At 40.5% G+C, this 19,618-nt stretch overlaps 1 protein-coding gene across 1 annotated transcript in view; it reads right to left on the bottom strand.

The window, feature by feature from the left end:
- The window catches only part of ADGRV1 (adhesion G protein-coupled receptor V1), a 543,203-nt gene that overhangs the window by 95,770 nt on the left and 427,815 nt on the right, over positions 1-19,618 (bottom strand). Inside the window, exon 86 of the mRNA XM_070794032.1 lies at positions 4,518-4,675. Coding sequence (XP_070650133.1) covers positions 4,518-4,675 — 158 coding nt within the window. The remainder of the gene's footprint in view (positions 1-4,517; positions 4,676-19,618) is intronic.

The following is a 19,618-nucleotide window of genomic DNA, read 5'->3' as shown; positions in this document are numbered from 1 at the left end:
TTTCATGCATTGGAGAAGGAAATGGCAACCCACTCCAGTGTTCTTGCCTGGAGAATCCCAGGGACGGGGGAGCCTGGTGGGCTGCCATCTATGGGGTCACACAGAGTTGGACATGACTGAAGCGACTTAGTAGCAGCAGCAGCAGGGCCCAGGGAAGTGGAGAATGGGGAGTAACTGCTAACACGTATGGGGTTTTTTAAGGGATGATGAAAAAATTATAAAATTAGATTATGGTGATAGTTACACAACTCTATAAATATAATAAATACCAATTAACTCTACAGTTTAAATAGATGAACTTTATGACATGTAAACTATATCTCGATGAAGCTGTGAAAAAAGAAATAGATAAAATGAGAAAACAGGTTAGTGGTTGGTAGGGTCATAGTTTGCTGATTCCTGCTTTATCTTTTTGAAGAGTTGAACATAATTACCAAAGTTATGTATAGTGTATCTTTATATATTTTTCTGGATCATATTTATCTTTTTGATTGGTGATTTGAAGGGCTGTCTTCACCAGTTTTCCTCCAGTGTTTGGATCTTTGACGTTGCAGCCAGTCGAGTAGAAAGCATGTGCTTCTTTGCTCATTCTCTCTCTCCCCTAGTCTCTGTCTTCCTCTCTGGCTACCTCTTTCTGTCTAATAGTTTTATGGTGGCCTCCATTTAACCTTCCTGTCCAAAGAAGGCTAATTTGATATCCTGGGTCTTCTACCCCCAAAATGACATATAAATATGGCAGATAAAACTGTGAACTCTAGAGAGTCTGGCCCAGGAACCTGACAAGATTCTTCCTCTGCTTTCTCCTTGGGCTCCCAGACCCCTAAGCCAAAGCCCACACTACAGCGGCGGGCCTTTCGCAGACACCTTTCCTGCAGGCGCTGCTGCTCCAGTCTCCCTGCCCTGGGTGAGACCTCTAAATCCCAGCTTACCACCACAGCAGTTGAGACACTTCTGCATTCACAGGCTTGTGGACCCAGAAAACATCAGGCCCTTGGCTGCAGCCTAGCTTATATTCTACTTTGTGTTTCTGATCCCCATTTCATCTTCTTCTTAATTTTTTCTTGTTATATCTTGTCATTAAGTGCGATGCATTTGGAACAGCAAAATGGGCAAAACATGAATTTACAGTCCCATCTTGACAATATTTTTCAGGTCAAGGCAATGGAATTTTAGCAAACAGATTCAAAGAGATTATCAAATGGCCCTGAGTAGACAGATTTTTTTTTTTTTCTTGACATTTTGAATTTGAGCTAAGTGGAAATACTCAAGTGGAGGAAAATTAAAGGAGGCTTCAAATAAAATCTAAAGTATCAAGTCAGAGGTCAAGGCTGAACACATAGTTTTGAGAATCATAGAAGGAAAAAATAATAGTCCTAATAATAAATTTCAAAGGGGTATCTACAAACAGATCAATGAGATAGATTCCATAATTTCTGCTTTGGATGATATGACAGATTTCTCTTCTTCTTAATGCTATATTTGGGCTTCCTTGGTGGCTCAGATGGTAAAGCATCTGCCTGCAATGCGGGAGACCTGGGTTCGATTCCTGGGTCAGGAAGGTCCCCTGGCGAAGGAAATGGCAATCCACTCCAGCACTCTTGCCTGGAAAATCCCACGGACAGAGGAGCTTATGTTTGTAGATACCCCTTTGAATAAATTTCAAAGGGGTATCTACAAACAGATCAATGAGATAGATTCCATAATTTCTACTTTGGATGATATGACAGATTTCTCTTCTTCTTAATGCTATATTTAGCTTGTGGGTGCATTCCTATAATTATAAGATTTCACGGCACATTGATGATTATTATTCAGTCAACAAATACTAATTATGCTCCTGCTATCCACTAAGCACTCCACAAGGCTCTGGTGATGCAAAGGTGAATAATAAATGGTCCTTGCCCTTGAGGAATCCATAATTTATTAAGGAAATCAGCCACACACACCAAAACAAGTCACCATTTCATTCTGAAGTAAGTGTTAAGGGCTCTAATGGCCGTAGGGGCAAAATGCTTTAAAATCATAGAAGGATGAGTAATTCTCATTTGGTGTGGTAAAGACATTAATTTCACAGTCTTCACGGAAGAAGTAGCATACTGGGAGCTTCTACAGTTTCCAAGTGAGCAGTATCTTGGAAGGAGTCAACTTGGGATTGTTTAGCACACATTTTTTACTTAGATTATGCATTTATTGAGGATGGCTTTGGGGAGCTAAGATAGATTAAGGGAGCATAGTAAGTCCCTTACACCTCTCTCTCTTCTACATTTTCTCTCATTACTTACTAAACACGTGAGTTTTTTTTTTTTTATCAACCAATGATGAGGAGTTCATAGAGGGCATCTTCATGAGCAAAGATGACAGATCAGGTAACTTCAAGAATGAGTAAAACTGAATCAATGACATGGTCAGAACATAGGCTGAGTGGTAACTAACTTGAGGGTGATAAGACGGCCCGGGGTGGATGCATAGAGACTCTAGTGTTATAAAGAGCCTGGACTTTCTTTTGGGCAATAAAGATGAATGATTGTAAAGCTAGAGAGTGAGGGGAGCCACTTGACATTGTTGAAATACAGACATCTGAGAAAACGAAACCGACAAGAACTGGAACTAGTGACTAATTAGGAAAACACTGTTTAAGAGTCCAAGTGAGATAATGACTGTTAGGTTGAATGGGAACAGGGAAATCAGAACTGCCATAATTGTTTTTTTATTTGAAAAGCTATAATAAGAGCAATGCTTCTATTAATATATTTCATTGTAAGAGAGGTTTCACCAGTTGAGATACAAGTGTTCTGGGGATTTTATGTTCAATGCTTGAGAGCTGTTTTTTAGAGAATTGGACCATTGTTTATCTACTGTGTCCATGGATCATATCCAACAGGCACAGGGGTGATTCAGGAATGAAAAAGACAAACTCATTAGGTTAGGCCTTTATGATGTCATCACTACTGAAACACTGGCACTTCTATATAGTATACAGAACAAAATAAATCTTGTTATTAGGGAGAAACAAACTTTGCCTTCAAAAGAGAATATGTATTTTAACAGAATTAATCTCAAGTTGAATAAAAGCACAGCTTCTGGATAAATTCTATGTCCCATGAAAAAGTACAATTTCTACATTGAACATTGCTTTTCTAATGGAAGAATCTAAGTTTAATCATAACCTTAAGTGCTATTTTTGCCCACATAATAATGGCACGCTAAATCAGAGAGAAGAGGGAAGAATTGGCTAGGTACAGCTATCCTACAAACTACCCCATAAGTTAATATAAAAGAGTCCTTTCTCTTTATACTACAAGGAAAATCTTTTTGCATCGTCCCTGACATAGTTTAGGAACTAGAGGCTTTTATTATGTTAGAATGAATTTTTTTATTATCATATAAGAGACAGTATCTATTGAGCCTCTAATAATGTATTAGACACTATTCTAAGTGACTTCATGGATGGTATCTTGCTTAAACTCTGGACAGCACTTAACATGTGAAGAACTTCTCTCATTCCTTTGGCCTTAGATTTGCAAAAGCTTAGAAAAGACTTGGGCTTCCTTGGTGGCTCAGATGGTAAAGCGTCTGCCTGCAATGCTGGAGGCCTGGGTTCAATCCCTGGGTCAGGAAAATCCCCTGGAGAAGGAAATGGCAACCCACTCCAGTATTCTTGCCTGGAAAATTCCATGGACGGAGGAGCCTGGCGGGCTATAGTCCATGGGGTCGCAAAGAGTTGGACACGACTGAGCAACTGACTTATCTTTAACTGATCTTATAGAAAAGACAAGTCTTCCTCTTGGCCCAAGAGGGATTCCTCCACTCCCCAGCTCATTAGATTCTCAATATTCCAGTCACTCAAACCATTTTAGACTGAGTTTTCTTATGTAGGTATTTGGTTATCGTTCCTTAAAAACATTCCTAAGAGACTCTAATCTAACGATAGAAAAAGAATCAGATCATAAAAACCGGTGTTAAGTATGATTCAAAGGGAAAAAATGAGCTGGTAGTGAAAGCCAATTTGAGCTGGAAAGACTTGCACTCTTAAGTAACCAGACATGTGTAGCCACTTATGAAGCTGTCTGGTCACATATGTTTTTAAACATCTGTCTGCACAATCAGAACTCCACATGCAAAATACAGCACTCACAAGCATTAGGAAGGTTTGTTTGTGATAAAGTCTCAGAGTCTGTAAGAAATGAACAGATTTCACAGGTTGAACCCAGGTTGTTACTGCTTGAGTTGAAAAATGCTTGGAGAAGCAGCTCCCAAAGGTTCTGAGTCATTTACTTGAATACTAATATCTTAGGGACAAAACTGGCACCAGCAATGAAACCTGCAGAGCCCTAAAGAGAGAGAGATTGCAAGGAAGGCCCAAGGAGCAGGAGAAATCACAGAACTGTAACTTTTGGCTTCAGAGCTGAAAGCTGAGTCTAACCTCCTTCCTGTTCTCGATAAAGAGACCATTCAGTGACCTTTTCCCACCGTTAAAAGTGCCCAGCTCCAAAGTGCGAATATGGTTTCCTACAAACCTGCAGCATTTGTCCTTCCTCTGAAGACATCGTCGTATGCTTTCCACTGTGGTTTCACCTGGTAGGCGTGGATGAACACCACGAACACCACCACGAGGCACATTAATGGGACGAGAGCTGCAGTGAACAGAGCTGCGTAGATGTTTGGGATGAAACACCTGGAAGAGACCAGAGAAGAGATAACTCGGCTTCAACACCCACATTTCTAAATGCACGGTGCACTACAACGCTTTATACTCGCTCTTTGTATCTCAGGGCTGGCAACAGCAGCTTTTTGGTTTGCCAAATTGGGGTTCTGTTTGAGTAGCGGCTACATGACTAAATCTAGCCCACTGCTTCACAAAGTGGGTTCCATGGAACATGCATAACCTGAGGTGCTCAGAAAACCTCAAAAAAGGTTACGGCCAAGTAAGTTTGAGAAATTGGGGGAGTGGAAGGGAGATTCAAGAGGGCGGGGATATATGGATACATACAGCTGATTCATGTCATTGTACAGCAGAAACTAAAACATTGTAAAGCAATATACTCCAATAATAAAATAAAAAACTATCAAAAAAGATTCTACTCCATTTATAGTTGTTATAAAATATTGGCAATATTCCCTGTAGCTTACTTTATACCTAATAGTTCCCACTTTAGTCCCCTATCCCTATATTGCCTTTCCCCCTTTCTTCTCCCCACTGGTAATCACTAGTTTGAAGAAGGTATTGTTTAAAGGCAAATTTGAGGATTCCCAGGGCTCAACTCTGTCATTTCCACAATTTTGTTTTCTGAGTGAATGACAGTTTTGTCATTCCTAAGCTGTACATTTCCCCAGAGCCATTCATTCTCTTGAAAATGATGACAATTTTCCATCTAGAAGCTATACTACATAATTGTATCTATTATTCATGGAGTTTATTTAGGTCAATGAGGTTTAAGGTAAACTTAACATTACATATTTTGGTAACACTGAAATACCATAGAAAATGGTTTTAGAGATGTAATTGGAAGTTTTTACCCATGCACCAAAAAAGTTTTATTTATATGAAATCTGTCACACATACACACAAAAAAACAAAACTCAAAATGGAGAGTGGTTAGAAAGGTTCTCAATATCTAAAATTGTGCTTCAGAGGTATTCACATAGAGGACACACTTTCTACAACTTATATGACAATAATACTTTACAAGGAATTTCAAGAGTAGGCAATGTCTTTTTTCAAAAAATTTCCCCAACTTCTCCATTTCTTGATACATAACACCTGCAAACCTAGATTATTATATAGTTAAAAAAAAAAAAAAAAGGATGCTGAAAACTCAAGCAATGCTGTAAAAACTCAAGGATGCTGTAAACTTTTACTTACAAGAAAACCTCAAAACCCAAAATACAGGTAATGAGAGGGAACATCCATTCTCACAACTTGGGAAATTAGCCCCTTGATTTTTATGTTTAAAAAGAGATACATTATGAAAGACTTTACCCAGATATTACTTCTAATTAACATGATCTGCTAAATGTATTCCTTAAGTAAACAAGACACATTTCAAGAGATATTTTAACACACATTCTGCATCTGCAAAGAGATGTCAAAATGATGAATTTTCTGTCTTTTCAGAATTTAATTTGGACAGCATAAAGCCTAAAATTTTCCCTGTACACTCATTTGTATAAGACCTGCATCTTCCAGGTAAAAGGCACATGATTAAATAAAATAGGCAAACATTAATGGCTTTGATCTTGAATATATTTCTGCACTAAAAATAGTAGTCATGTGGGCTCCTCACTTTCATGTACACTGGCTTTAAATGATTTCTTATTGTTTTCATCTGAATTATGGTTTCACTGCTATAGACTGGCTTAAGGCAGCTTAGACAAATGCAGACACTGACAAAGGAAGTCAGAGAGGCTTCAGTGCTTTCTTTTTATCTTGAGAAATGTCATCACAATTCACTTTCAGGCTGTAAAATGGGGATAATTGCTGAATCTACTGTAAGCTGCTTTGGGATGATAAACATCTTGTACAGAGTGCTACGGTATACAGGTTGGGCTCTCCAACACCTACCCTTTCTGGTGGCGGGCCATGTTGGCATCTCATCTGTCGGTGTGAAGGATGTTCCTGAAAACTTTCCTTTACCTTAGAGGAAAACCTTGGGAAGAAGAACTCCAGGGAAGTGCGTTACCACCCTGGCCCAAAAGTAAATTGCGCCAAGTGAACTCTGAGCGGTTAGCAGGAAGCAGGCATGCCTGTGCTGTCTCTGGGGAGAGAGGGGGAGCTTTCTAAGTGTCCTAGCTCATCACAGTCTCCCGGGCAATTCTCCCTGCTTGCACAGTGACATGGCCGTGCGGGACCATTCTCTCAGAGAAAGGGGCAGGAAAATGACCCAGTCCTGAAGCGACCCTCTTCCCCTCTGTTTCTTCAGAGCCCCACAGGTTGTGACTGCTTGTTAGTACCAGGCTCCTGAGAGGGCCCTAAGTCTGCCCTCCACACACGCAGCATGGGGCCAGGTCATGAACAAGGAGGGCTGTGGCCCCTGGTGTCTCTCAGTTGGCAACCCCTCCTGCCTGCCTCTTCACCTCAGGCCCTACAGTCCCACAGGGGTCTCCCTCACCCAATCCTGTCCACTCCTGTGACTCCAATCCCCATCTCCCTCCAACAAAATGTCTCTGCCTTGTGCACTCTCTCTCTGAGGGATGAGGGGCTCAGACAACCCTGTTGAAACACGAACATTGGAGACAGGGCTGAAAGGGTAACCCACAGGCGGAGACAGCAGTCAGGGCACCCACTCAGGTGACTGGGGTCACGGAATGCAGGGGGAGCTGGCTACATCATTCCACATTCTCTCTCACATACTTAACGCTTTCTTGTTTTAAATTCCCCCTCAACTTTTCCTTGAAGGCAAATATGTATTTTCATTTTCTGATCAATCTTGTCTGACTGGACTTTCAACCGATGTATAATAAAACTTGTGACACACTCTTAAAAGTGAGTGAATGAAAGTCGCTCAGTCGTGTCCGACTCTTTGCGACCCCATAGACTCTGCAGTCCATGGAATTCTCCAGGCCAGAATACTGGAATGGGTAGCTTTTTCCCTTCTCCAGGGGATCTTCCCAACCCAGGGATGGAACCCAGGTCTCCCGCATTGCAGGCGGATTCTTTACCAGCTGGGCCACAAGGAAAGCCCCCAAACTTAAAAGTTCCCAAGATAAATGAACTATTGAAAGAAAAGTGGAAGTTAGTTGTTCGGTCGTGTCTGATTCTTAGTGACCCCACAGACTGTAACCTGCCGGGCTTCTCTGTCTATAGGATTCTCCATGCAAGAATACTGGAGTGGGTAGCCATTTCCTCCTCCAGGGGATCTTCCCAACCCAGAGATATAACTCTGGTCTCCTGCATTGCAGGCAGATTCTTTAGCCACCGGGGAAGCCCAAGTGAACTATATCCTACTCTTAAAAGAAAAAAAAAAGCCTCATTGATCAGAACTTTCTTTAGGCCAACTGAAGAAGATACGCAGTCCATCCAGGTAGTCTGAAGATTTGATCGCATGAAAGTGACGTGGGGAGTTGGGAAACTGTGACTATCACGTTCAGAATGGTTTCTGAAGTAAGGCTGGGAACAAATTCTTGGAAAAACAATGGAAGAAATAAGCAGGCTGAATGCTATGCATACACAGGGCTGTGGAAGCAGCTGAGTAACGTGCTGGCAACTTACTGCTTCAAGGACAGCTCTGGCAGTTACCAGAAAATGAGACAAAGGCCATGTGGATTTGCTTTCTTAAAAAGGATGAGCAAAGTTGTTCCTTCTAATTACCAGCTCAACCGGCTTCAAAGCATTCTGGTGGCCCTGCTCTCTTCTGGTGTTAAATATTTCCTTTGGGTTCTGGTAATCCCATGACTAACTTCTCGTTGTTGTTCCCTTTTAAAGTTTCACGGGTAAATTTTTTTCTTATTATAACCCACAGACAATCCGACTTTATTTCAAAATCCTGCCAGGACTTCATCCTTTTCTCTATTTTCAGCCAGATGAAATGAGTGGATATTGTTTCATTACCTTCAGATTTTCCCCTTCAAGTCCACCCTGGAGCATTCACAACGCCTTATGTCACTTTCTCATTTACTTAAGATCATTACCTCCCATAGGTAGCTCTTTATACTTACTTGAGTGTTTCCACTTGCATTACTCAACTTGATTTAAATAAATTATGTGGGCGGCACGAGGTATTTCAGGGTTGTTTTTTTTTTTTAATTCTTGTGTGAAATCAGCATGAGGAGGAGCTCAGAAGCCAAGAGTCCAGGAGAGACAAAGGCTTCACTTACAACTGCTGTAAATATTGGAAGGAATGCTGGGAACTCCCTGTACATGAGTCTGTGATTTGAGTCCATTTTAATTATATTTTCGAGAACAAGCTGACCTTGGCATACTGGAGGACTTGAAGCGATCCAGGCAGCTGACACATGGGTTACATCTGGGTTACATAGGTAATGAAAAAGGAACTAGGTAATGAAAGAATAATAAATGTATGTTCCTAGGTCTTCTTTGTAAGTGCTTCTCCTCAACAAGACAACGATAATAGTTATGATTCACAGGCTCATGTGCCAACCTTCCCCAGGAAGGGAGATTTCTTCAGTGATGGCACCTATGTCACGGTTACATTGCCACTCCAACCAGCCTTTCCTTTTCCACATGGACAATCATGGTGATGCCCTTCTTTATAAGGGAAAAAAAAGAGATGGTCTGCCAATTTTATTCTAGAAATTTTAAAATGCATGATGAATCAAGAAATCTTCCTTTATCACCAACTGTTTTCTGCTTTGTGCAGAAAGTACAATACATCAGTTTACTGGCCCTCTGAGTTGAAAAATACAGATGTTATTCATTACGTAGATGTTTATCATTTATAACTAATATCTAAGCCAATACTTATGTGTTCAATAGTCCTTTCCTTGCCTGCTCAATTTACTTCCTTTCCAAAAATGATATTATCAAACATACACTAGTAATTCACCTGTGAATTTATGTATGTATATATGTGTGTGTGCATATATTTTTGTGTATGTGTGTATTTTCTGTCCCATCCAAAATGGTTGGAGAGGTTTAGGGAGACCCTGTTAAGCACATTAATTTTTTCTCACTAATACATTTATGAAGACATTGGAGTGAAAAGAACAATTTAACTGGCTGCAAGGTACAAAAATAAAGTCTTCTTTCTGTCCTTCTGCTATAGTGCATACAGTTGAGTTCTAAAATTCACTTTCCTTTAACTTTAAATTCCAAACAAGGATGATATTAAGACTAAATTGTAGGTAAGCCCTACGAAGTGAAATCTCTTATTAGGATAATGTATGGACTTAGAGAAGAAGAGGAAGAACAAAGTATTTTCCTAAGCTGAGTTAGCAGGATAAAATAATCTTAAATACTATTACTACTGTTTCTACTTCTACTACCACTACTAACAGTATTAGCAGTGATCATGTACCCTGTTCCAGGCATGAAACTCAATCCTTACACAGCTCATTACACATTAACACCACAACAGTCACATTAGCCTCATTGTACACATGAAGATGACATAAAAAATATTTGAGGTCAAGTGCTAGTAGCATAAATAGGCTCATTCTGCCACCCCCGTAATTCTAAAATTATTCCACATTTCCAGCAAAGACACAGTAGAGTTAGCAGAAAAGATGCCAGTGTTTTCCATGAAGACTGGGATTGTAATTTTAAAAATATTTTTCCTAGTCCTCTGCATAATCAGACCCTTAAGAAATTTTCACCGATTTCACTGATTTTTAGCAGTGTTTGAAAACCACCCACTTAAAAAAAAGTAGGCATAGAAAGGCCTGCATTTCCTGTGTGTTCAGTTTAATCATAATCCAAGCAACTTCTGAATATCTCTCACATTCCAGGGACAGTGCTGGTCATGGAAAGACAGATAAAGATGCCTAAAACATGGTCCGTTCCATCAAGAAGATCATAGTTGAATAAATGATTCTAGTCTTTGACTCAAAGTACTGTTATTTCATCAGCATCATCCATACTACCTGGGAGTCTGTTAGAGATGCAGATTCTCACACCCCACAATATAGCTCCTGAAATTACACTTTAACAAGATCCTCGGGTGCTTCATGTGCACGCTGAAAGCTGGAGAAGCTCTCTTCTAGCACACTCCTGGGGCATAAAGTAGCTTAATGGAATTAATGAATTCACTGATCTTTACTTCTCTTTGGCCGTGAAGCCAAGGGACTATGTAACCCCAAGGAGAATCAGGCCCAGAGATTTTGCTGCACTAGGTGGTCATAGCAGCCTGAAGAACCAGAGAGAGAAAAACAGTAGGAAAAGGGACAGAGAACTGACTCAAATGCATTCTTTTCATGGCTGAGTAGTATTCCATGGTCTGTATTTACCGGAGCTTCTTTGTACAGTCATCTGTCAGTGGACATCTAGGTTGCCTCCATGTTCCAGCTATTGTAAACAGTGCTGCAACAAACATGATGCATATATATGGAATCCAGAAAGATGGTTCTGATGAATTTATGTTCAGGGCAGCAACAGAGAAACAGACATAGAGAACAGACCTATGGACATGGGGGGAGCTGAGGAGGGAGCGGGTGAGATGTATGGAGAAAGTAACATGGAAATTTACAATAGCATATGTAAAATAGCTAGCCAATGGGAATTTGCTGTGTGACTCAGGGAACTCAAACAGGAGCTCTGTGACAATCCAGAAGGGTGGGTTAGGGAGGGAGAGGGGAGGGAAGTTGCGGGGGGAGGGGACATGGGTATACCTATGGCTGATTCTTGTTGATGTTTAACAGAAAACCACAAAATTCTGTAAAGCAATTATTCTGCAATTAAAAAAAATAAAGTGGCAAAAAAAAAAAAAAAAGGGATAGAGAAGCAGAAATCTGTCATATTTAGAAGCCTGGGAATTAGCTTCTACCATATTTCGAAAGCTGGGATTAGCAACCCGAGCATTCTCATTACAGGAAAAGAGAGACAGACAGCAAATAAAGTGAGAGAAACACAACAGATCTGCTGTCGGTGGAAAGAAACAAGAAGGGGAGTGCTGGGTTGCGATAGGTGTTGGGGGAGGTAAACACTCAACCCTGTTGCCTCCAAACACCCTTGAAGGAATAAGGATTCTGGCAGCTGTAAGAGCAACAGGCATGCTCTGTAACTGCCCACACTGCTCACGGGTTCTGAAAGAGGTGCTCCCGTGTGCCCTATGACTCCATCCTCACACCACAGCCACACATCACTCAAGTACAGGTGAATAGCTCTGAGATGGATACCTGGCCCAAAGACAGCCATTCTGGCATGCCCACGATTTGTAACTTGGTGACTCTGCTCTAAACACTCAGCTAAGCCAATCCGCTTTCTCCTCTTGAGCATGTGACATGGACAACTGCCAGGTAGTAGTGGGTATTAGGGAGAAGGAAATGGCAACCCACTCCGGTGTTCTTGCCTGGAGAATCCCAGGGACAGAGGAGTTTGGTGGTCTGCCGTCTATGGGGTTGCACAGAGTTGGACACGACTGAAGCGACTTAGCAGCAGAAACAGCAGTGGGTGCTAGAGCCATTATATATTCATGGCAAAGCCATGCTGGAGTAAGCACACAATGCACATACGGAATAAAGGATGAGAAATTGAGGGGTGGTGGCTGGGAGGAGCGTTGAGATGCTCGCCACAACAAGAACTGAGGGACGTGGTCCCTGAGAGATGAAGAGTGAGGTCTGTTTTTCAGCATTCTGATTCCAGGTCCTCTGAGGTCTACACAGACCTCATTTCCTGCTTTTGAATGTCTGTGAGAATGCCTGTGGGGTACACACACTTCTATAACCCCACTCCTTTTAATTAAAGTAGTATTAGTGGGGTTTTACATGCAACTATAATGGCCATGGTTAAAAAAAAAAAAAGCTAGTTAGTGAAAATGAGAGAAAGTGAACGCACAGCTATTCTTTAAAACTATGTTGCTCTTGAAGACACACTAGGGTATCACTGCCACGTCTACCAGTTTTAGAGCTCAAATCTACCACGCTGTTAGCATTGTCATCTAATTCTATGCACTGACAAGGGACCTTTTAGTACCTAAAACTTGTCCTATGCTTATATTACTTGAAATGACTGAGCAAAGAAAAATGAAGACATATTGGAGCACTCCTATGTCATTTACTTCAAAAGGAACAGATATCTTGATTCACTGAGTATTAAACTGCCTTAAATTTTGAAGTAGTCAGACATATTATAAATGCAGTCTTGTACTGTACATAATTAGCTTCTGATGAATGAGACACCTGCCCCCACCCCAGCTCATTTAAAACTCAAAATATTAACAAGTTAGATTTGATGAAAAACAGTCTGAAAATCATCATACCCCCAAATGACCCGCCCTCCACCCCCCAGAAGAAACTCAAATCTGAGCAGTCTGTTCCCTGAACAACTTGGTGAAACTGTTGAAATATGTCTAGTGGTCAGCGCTTGCCAACTGTACTCCAGGTAGGTTCCAGTGAATCAAGCTCTTTCAGAATTTAATCAGAATAAGGTCAGGCTGACTTGCTCTTTTTTGCATGTACTAATAATGCTCTATGTTCTCATAAAACAAAATTGTTTGGTACTAGAAACATCATTGCCCTAGAACCTTCAAAGGTGTCCCATCTTTATTCCTTGCTAACTAAGCCTCTGAATGAATGGCTAAAAAAGTTTTTTTCCCCTTAACTAATCCTATCACTTTCCTGTATCTTAAAATAGAAAAATCATAAAGTTTTTTAAGTTCATAAAAAATAAATGTACAGAGGTGACCATAGGAATACAAGATTAAAGTCCAAAAAATATTAGTCTTTTTGCACCACACCCCATCTTCATTTAGGGCTTCCAGGTGGCACCAGTGGTAAAGAACCGGCTTGCCAATAAAAGAGACATAAGAGATGCAGGTTTGATTCCTGGGTTGGGAAGATCCCCTGGAGGAGGGCATGACAACCCACTGTAGTATTCTTGCCTGGAGAATCCCATGGACAGAGGAGCCTGGCAGGCTGCCAACCATGGGATCGCAAGGGTCGGACATGACTAAGCAACTGAACACACAGACATACAACTGAACAATGGCCAAATTACATTGTCCTGAAGATTAGGTCCACAGATTTTTCTGCCTTTGTGTGAAAGTCACAAGTACTCCAAGAAAAAAATGTCCAGCACCTTCCCTATAGGAGTGAATGCTCAGTTAAAGCCCATCTTTTATTATCTATACTCTTGCTAATATTCACAGCACATTTTAATCAGTAATGTTCCTAAATGCTGACTTAAAATCACTAAGAAATTGTTAATCAAAGTTAGTCAGACCCTGTTTAAAACACACTATACACTTCCTTGTGCTTTCTGCAAAATTTTAATTCTGAAAACAACAGTGGTAACATTTAACTACTGAGTAAACAAAGATAATGTAAATAGATGAGGTGATATGTCAATTATTTCAAGGTCATGTCAAGTTGTAGATAACAGAGTTCTCTCTCAACTCCAATACTCTATTGCTGAGTCCAATTCAATTTGATGTGCTGAATTTTTATTGAAGAAATTTTTAAGGATGTTGGTCTTCAGAGTATTGCATTAGCATATCAAAGAAGTCTTATAAGATATCTTGGTTCAGTCGCTAAGTCGTGTCCGATTCTTTGTGATCCCATGAACGGCGGCACACCAGGCTTCCCTGTCCTTCACTATCTCCCCTGAATTTGCTCAAACTCATGTCCATTGAGTCGGTGATGCGACCCAACTATCTCATCCTCTGTCACCCACTTCTCCTCTTGCCCTCAATCTTTCCCTGCATCGAGGTCTTTTCCAATGAGTTGGCTATTTGCATCAGGTGGCCAGAGTACTGGGGCTTCAGCTTCAGTGTCAGTCCTTCCGATCAATATTCAGGACTGATGTCCTTTAGGATGGACTGGTTTGATCTCCTTGCAGTCAAGGGACTCTCAAGAGTCTTCTCCAGCATCAAAGTTTGAAAGCATCAATTCTTTAGCACTCAGCCTTCTTCATGGCCCAACTCTCATATTCATACATGGCTACTGGAAAAACCATAGATTTAACTATATGGACCTTTGTCAGCAAAGTGATACCTCTGCTTTTTAATATACTGTCAAGGTTTGTCATAGTTTCCTTCCAATGAGCAAGCATCTTTTAATTTCATGGCTGCAGTCACTGTCTGCAGCAATTTTGGAGACCAAGAGAATAAAATCTGTCGCTGTGTTCATTTTTTCCCCTTCTCTTTGCCATGAAGTGATGGACCAGATGCCGTGATCTTCATTTGTTCAATGCTGAGTTTTCAGTCAGCTTTTTTGCTGTTCTCTTTCACCTTCAAGAGGCTCTTTATTTCTTCTTCGCTTTCTGCCATAAGGGTGGTGTCATCTGTATATCTGCGGTTGTTGAGATTTCTCCTGGCAATCTTGACTCCAGCTTGTGATTCATCCAGTCTGGCATTTCACATGATATATTCTGCATATAAGTTAAATAAGCAAGGTGACAATATATAGCCTTGACGTACTCCTTTCCCAATTTCTCGTTTTTTCTATGTCTGGTTCTAACTGTTACTTCTTGACCTGCTTACACGTTTCTCAGGAGGCAGGTAAGGTAGTCTGGTATTCCCATCTCTTGAAGAATTTTTCACAGTTTGTTGTGATCCACACAGTCAGAGGCTTTCATGAAGTCAATGAAGCAGATGTTTCTGGAATTCCCTTGCTTTTTCTATGATCCAACAGATGTTGGCAATTTGATCTATGGTTCCTCTGCCTTTTCTAAATCCAGCTTGTACATCTGGAAGTTCTCAGTTCACGTACTGTTGAAGCCTAGCTCGAAGGATTTTGAGCATTACCTTGCTGGCATGTGAAATAAGTGCAATTGTGTAGTAGTTTGAACATTCTTTGGCACTGCCCTTCTTTGGGATTGGAATGAAAGTGACCTTTTCCAGTCCTGTGGCCATTGCTGAGTTTTCCAAATTTGCTGGCATATTGAGTGCAGCACTTTAACAGCATCATCTTTTAGGATATGAAATGGCTCAGCTGGAATTCCATCACCTCCATTAGCTTTGTTTGTAGTTATGCTTCCTAAGGTCCACTTGACTTTGCACTCCAGGATGTCTGGCTCCAGGTGACTGACCACACCATTAACGTGACCTGGGTGATTAAGACCTTTTTTGTATAGTTCTTCTGTATATTCTTGCCACCTCTTCTTAATCTCTTGTGCTTCTGTTAGGTCCTTGCTGCTTCTGTCCTTTATTGAGCCTATCTTTGCACAAAATTGGAGAAGGAAATCGCAACCCACTCCAGTACTCTTGCCTGGAAAATCCCATGGACAGAGGAGCCTGGTAGGCCACAGTCCGGAGGTTGCAAAGTGTCAGACGTGACTGAGCGATTTCATTTCACTTTACACAAAATGTTCCCTTGGTATATCTAATGTTCTTGAAGAGATCTCTAGTCTTTCCCATTCTATTGTTTTCCTCTATTTCTTTGCATTTATCACTGAAGAAGGCTTTCTTATCTCTCCTTGCTATTCTTTGGAACTCTGCATTCAGTTGGGTATAAGATATCTAAATACCCTTATATGTACATACTAGGCAGTTGTTAAAGCTTGTCTATGACACTACAATTAATGAGTATTTATTGAGTATTTTTATATGTTCTGCAATACTATAGTTTCACCTGGAAACTTAGCAAATGTAAAAGACATAACTTCTTCCCGGAAGAGTCTTGGAGCAAGAAAATATAATATAACAATGAGAGAATGTGATAAAATTCCATAATATACTGCCAACCTGTGAGAGATATCTAATAAATGCTTAAAGGGTTAAGAAATACAGGACAAAATACCTGGAGAAAACAAGACAGAGTTCATGCACCAATTTCAGAAAAGGAAAGTAAAACTGGAAGCAAATGGAGACTAAAGTTCCAGCCATGCTATGGGGAATCCCCAGCTTTGATCGGAAATGACACATTTCACTTGCTTTGAAGTTTTGAAACCTTCAGGATTAGCTCACATGGATGTAGAAGCAACATTTGAAAGTCCCAAGTAGGAAAGTCCTAACCTAGATACCAGATATATAGATATAAAATGGTTTCCTTTATGATTTATGTAAATAATTTTCTCAAAAGAAACTGATCTTGCTACTGACAATTTACATGTAGGGAGATGGACAGAGTGGGTAAAAGTCTCTTTATTGGAACAGGATAATATTGCTTACAAAAAAAGAAAAAAAAAAAAGACTGTACTGTTAAGAATGAAGGCATGAAGGCTCTGGAACCAGACTGTCTGAGTCAATCCTTGGTATCCCTTTTACTAACTCTGTGACCTGGGCCAGTATTGAGCTTCTCCATACTTCAGTTTCCTAAAAAAATAAAATGGAGTGAACAATAGCAACTGCTTCGTAAGAGTGGAATGAGAACTGAATGTAAATCTCTTGGATCAGAGCCTGGCACAGTGTAGGTACTCAGTAAAGATATCTATGATGATTATCATCATCTATTACTAAGCCCCAAATCCTCTTATGTCTACACAAGACTTAACCTGTGTCTGAATAAAAAAATACAGGTTAGAAGGAAGGATGAACATTTGGCACCATTTTTATCTGGTAGGGAAAAGTCAAATAGTATGAATTTAAAGATAGAGAAGTCTTTAAATTGGGGTAGTAATGGAAGACTTCATGGAACAGGTGGGGTTTGATAGCAGCTTCTTTCCCTCCAGAATTCCTCGCCAATCAGCAGATACTGAGTGTGATTTAGTCATGCAAAGAAGATGATCTGCCTGTGTCCACAGAGAATCTGTGAGAGGGGGAGGAGAAGTTTCCCTTCGCAGCTTTCCCCCATGACTCATCTGTGTTTCTGCAAAACCAGTTGAGGAAACTTGGTTCCAACTTGAAAAGTCAAGGTAATTAAGGGTCATTCAAAAAGAGGTAGGTAATCCTCAAGGAGGTCCAACAGAACATTACAGCACCGCACGGGCTGACGAGCAGGCCTGGCCCAGAAGTGTCAGCAGCAGGGGAAGAGTTGGGTTCATGGCTTCTCTAGGCATTTGAGCAGATGCTTTCTTACCTGCTGTCTTCCTGTTCTCCCCTGACCCTCCTGCTGCCAAGGAAGAGGCACAAGGTGTGGGAGGGGAAAGGCCAATTAGCTGATGGGTGTTCTAGAAGAGGGAGAGATTCAAGCCTCTGGAAAGTCCGCACTCTGGATGGGCTGACTGCTGGAGGGCTCCCAATATTGATTATCAAAGCAAGGCATTGTGAATGTCCCATCAACCCGAGCTGCCCACCAGAAAGAGAACTGTATTTCCTCCTTTCACGAAGACATTTTTTCTTTGTAGACTCTTCAAACTAGAAAGAATAGTAAAGGTCATTTTGCCTTTCCTCTAGCTTTGTGGGTGAAGAACCCAGGACCTAAAGGCTTCTGAGGCCTGCCCAGAACCTGACTATCTGAGCCCCTAAGTCAAGTGTTCCAAATGAGGGTCTGAAGCATAAGTCAGACTCAAGAAAATAACCCAGGGGCTTCCCTGGTGGTCCAGTAGTCAAGAGTTCAACTTCCAATGTGATCCCTGGTCAGGGAGCTAAGACCCCACAGGCCTTGTGGCCAAAAAACCAAAACATAAAACAGAAGCATGATTGTGACAAATTCAATAAATACTTCAAAAAAAAATGATCCACATTAAAAAAAAAACAAAACCCTGAAAGTTTTCAGGGGCATATTTGGCTAATAATCTAAAAATTCCTTTTATGGAAAGGTTCCCAGTGTTTTATTTCACTTTGGATATGAATTCCTAGGAGCTAGGGGACTACTAAATAAATAACAGAATGAAACAATAAACATGCATATTTCTGAATATAATACTCAATAGTAATGACCCAAGAACATTAGACCTTACTTAGCTCTTTCATGAAAGTCTTTAATGATACCACATATTATATTTTTGCAAAATACAAAAATTCACACAGAAGAACAAATTTCATTTAGTCAGAGAGACGACAAAGATACAAAGAAAGGGCTGTGGATCCAAGACGGCACACCATCATTCATAAACTCCCCTCCCACTGAGGTCCTTCTCACCCTCTAAAAAAAATTGGCTTCAGTTGAATTAATACTTTATCTGAAGGAATTTATTTTTGACAACAGGATGTTCCTGTTATTTTCTAGCCCTGTAATTTCAACAACAGGATTTCAGGGCAGTGAGATGAAATGGGAACCGCAGAGCAATATTCATCTCTCAGCACAATCACGAATGTGTGAGAAAAGCACAAACAGTCCAAAATCCTATCTCAAAACAGCTAAGGCTATCTTCTTCATGAATTTTCTGAGTTTCTTTTAATTAAAAAAATATCATGATCTAACATGCAGTAATTTTTTTTTTGCTAAAGTTCTTAACATTTTAATTGTAGCCAAACTTCTTACATGTAGAGCTGAGCCAGCCAAAGTCTTCCAAAACTTCCCTTTCTGATGGCACACTAGTGTGCTCTTTATTTTGCTGTCTTTCTTCAAATGAAAGTTCCATGTGCTACAAAATGGAAATCATTTTAAAAACTTGCTGAAAAGGCAAGTGTGTGATATGCATGCTGACTGGGAAGGTATCACTGTACTTCTGTGACAAAATCTTACCAAGCAAGTGTCAAGACTGTTTTCATAATTCATTTGAAAGCCTATTACTCAGGTGTGTTGAGAGGAGTCAGGAGATATCATCTCTAAATCAAACACTTGCTTGAAGATTCTGCTGCCTGTTATCACCAAGAACAGAGACTAATCCAACTGGGTTTGATTTTGGGTGAAAATGCATCAGCACACACTCCCGTCTGGGACATTCTCAATGGAAGACAGGAAGAAGATGATGATTTCACAACAGGGAGTAAGAAAGTGAAGCGCTTACAGATGTGGACTCTGAATCAGATGGGCCTGGCTTTGAACCTTGACACTGCTACTCATGGCTATGTGACTATGGGCAGGGAAGTTACCTCTCTGAGCTTCAGTATCCTTGCTTATAAAATATGAATAAAAATCTTATTATTTTTCTTAAATGTGTAGTGAGAATTAGATTAACATGATTCAAGTGTTTAGCACAATGCCTAGCATGTGGTAAAGACTCAATAAAGGACAGTTGTTA

Source organism: Bos indicus, chromosome 7 (genome assembly GCF_029378745.1).
Source record: "Bos indicus isolate NIAB-ARS_2022 breed Sahiwal x Tharparkar chromosome 7, NIAB-ARS_B.indTharparkar_mat_pri_1.0, whole genome shotgun sequence".
NCBI lineage: Eukaryota > Metazoa > Chordata > Mammalia > Artiodactyla > Bovidae > Bos > Bos indicus.
This window is presented reverse-complemented; position numbering and strand designations above follow the sequence as displayed.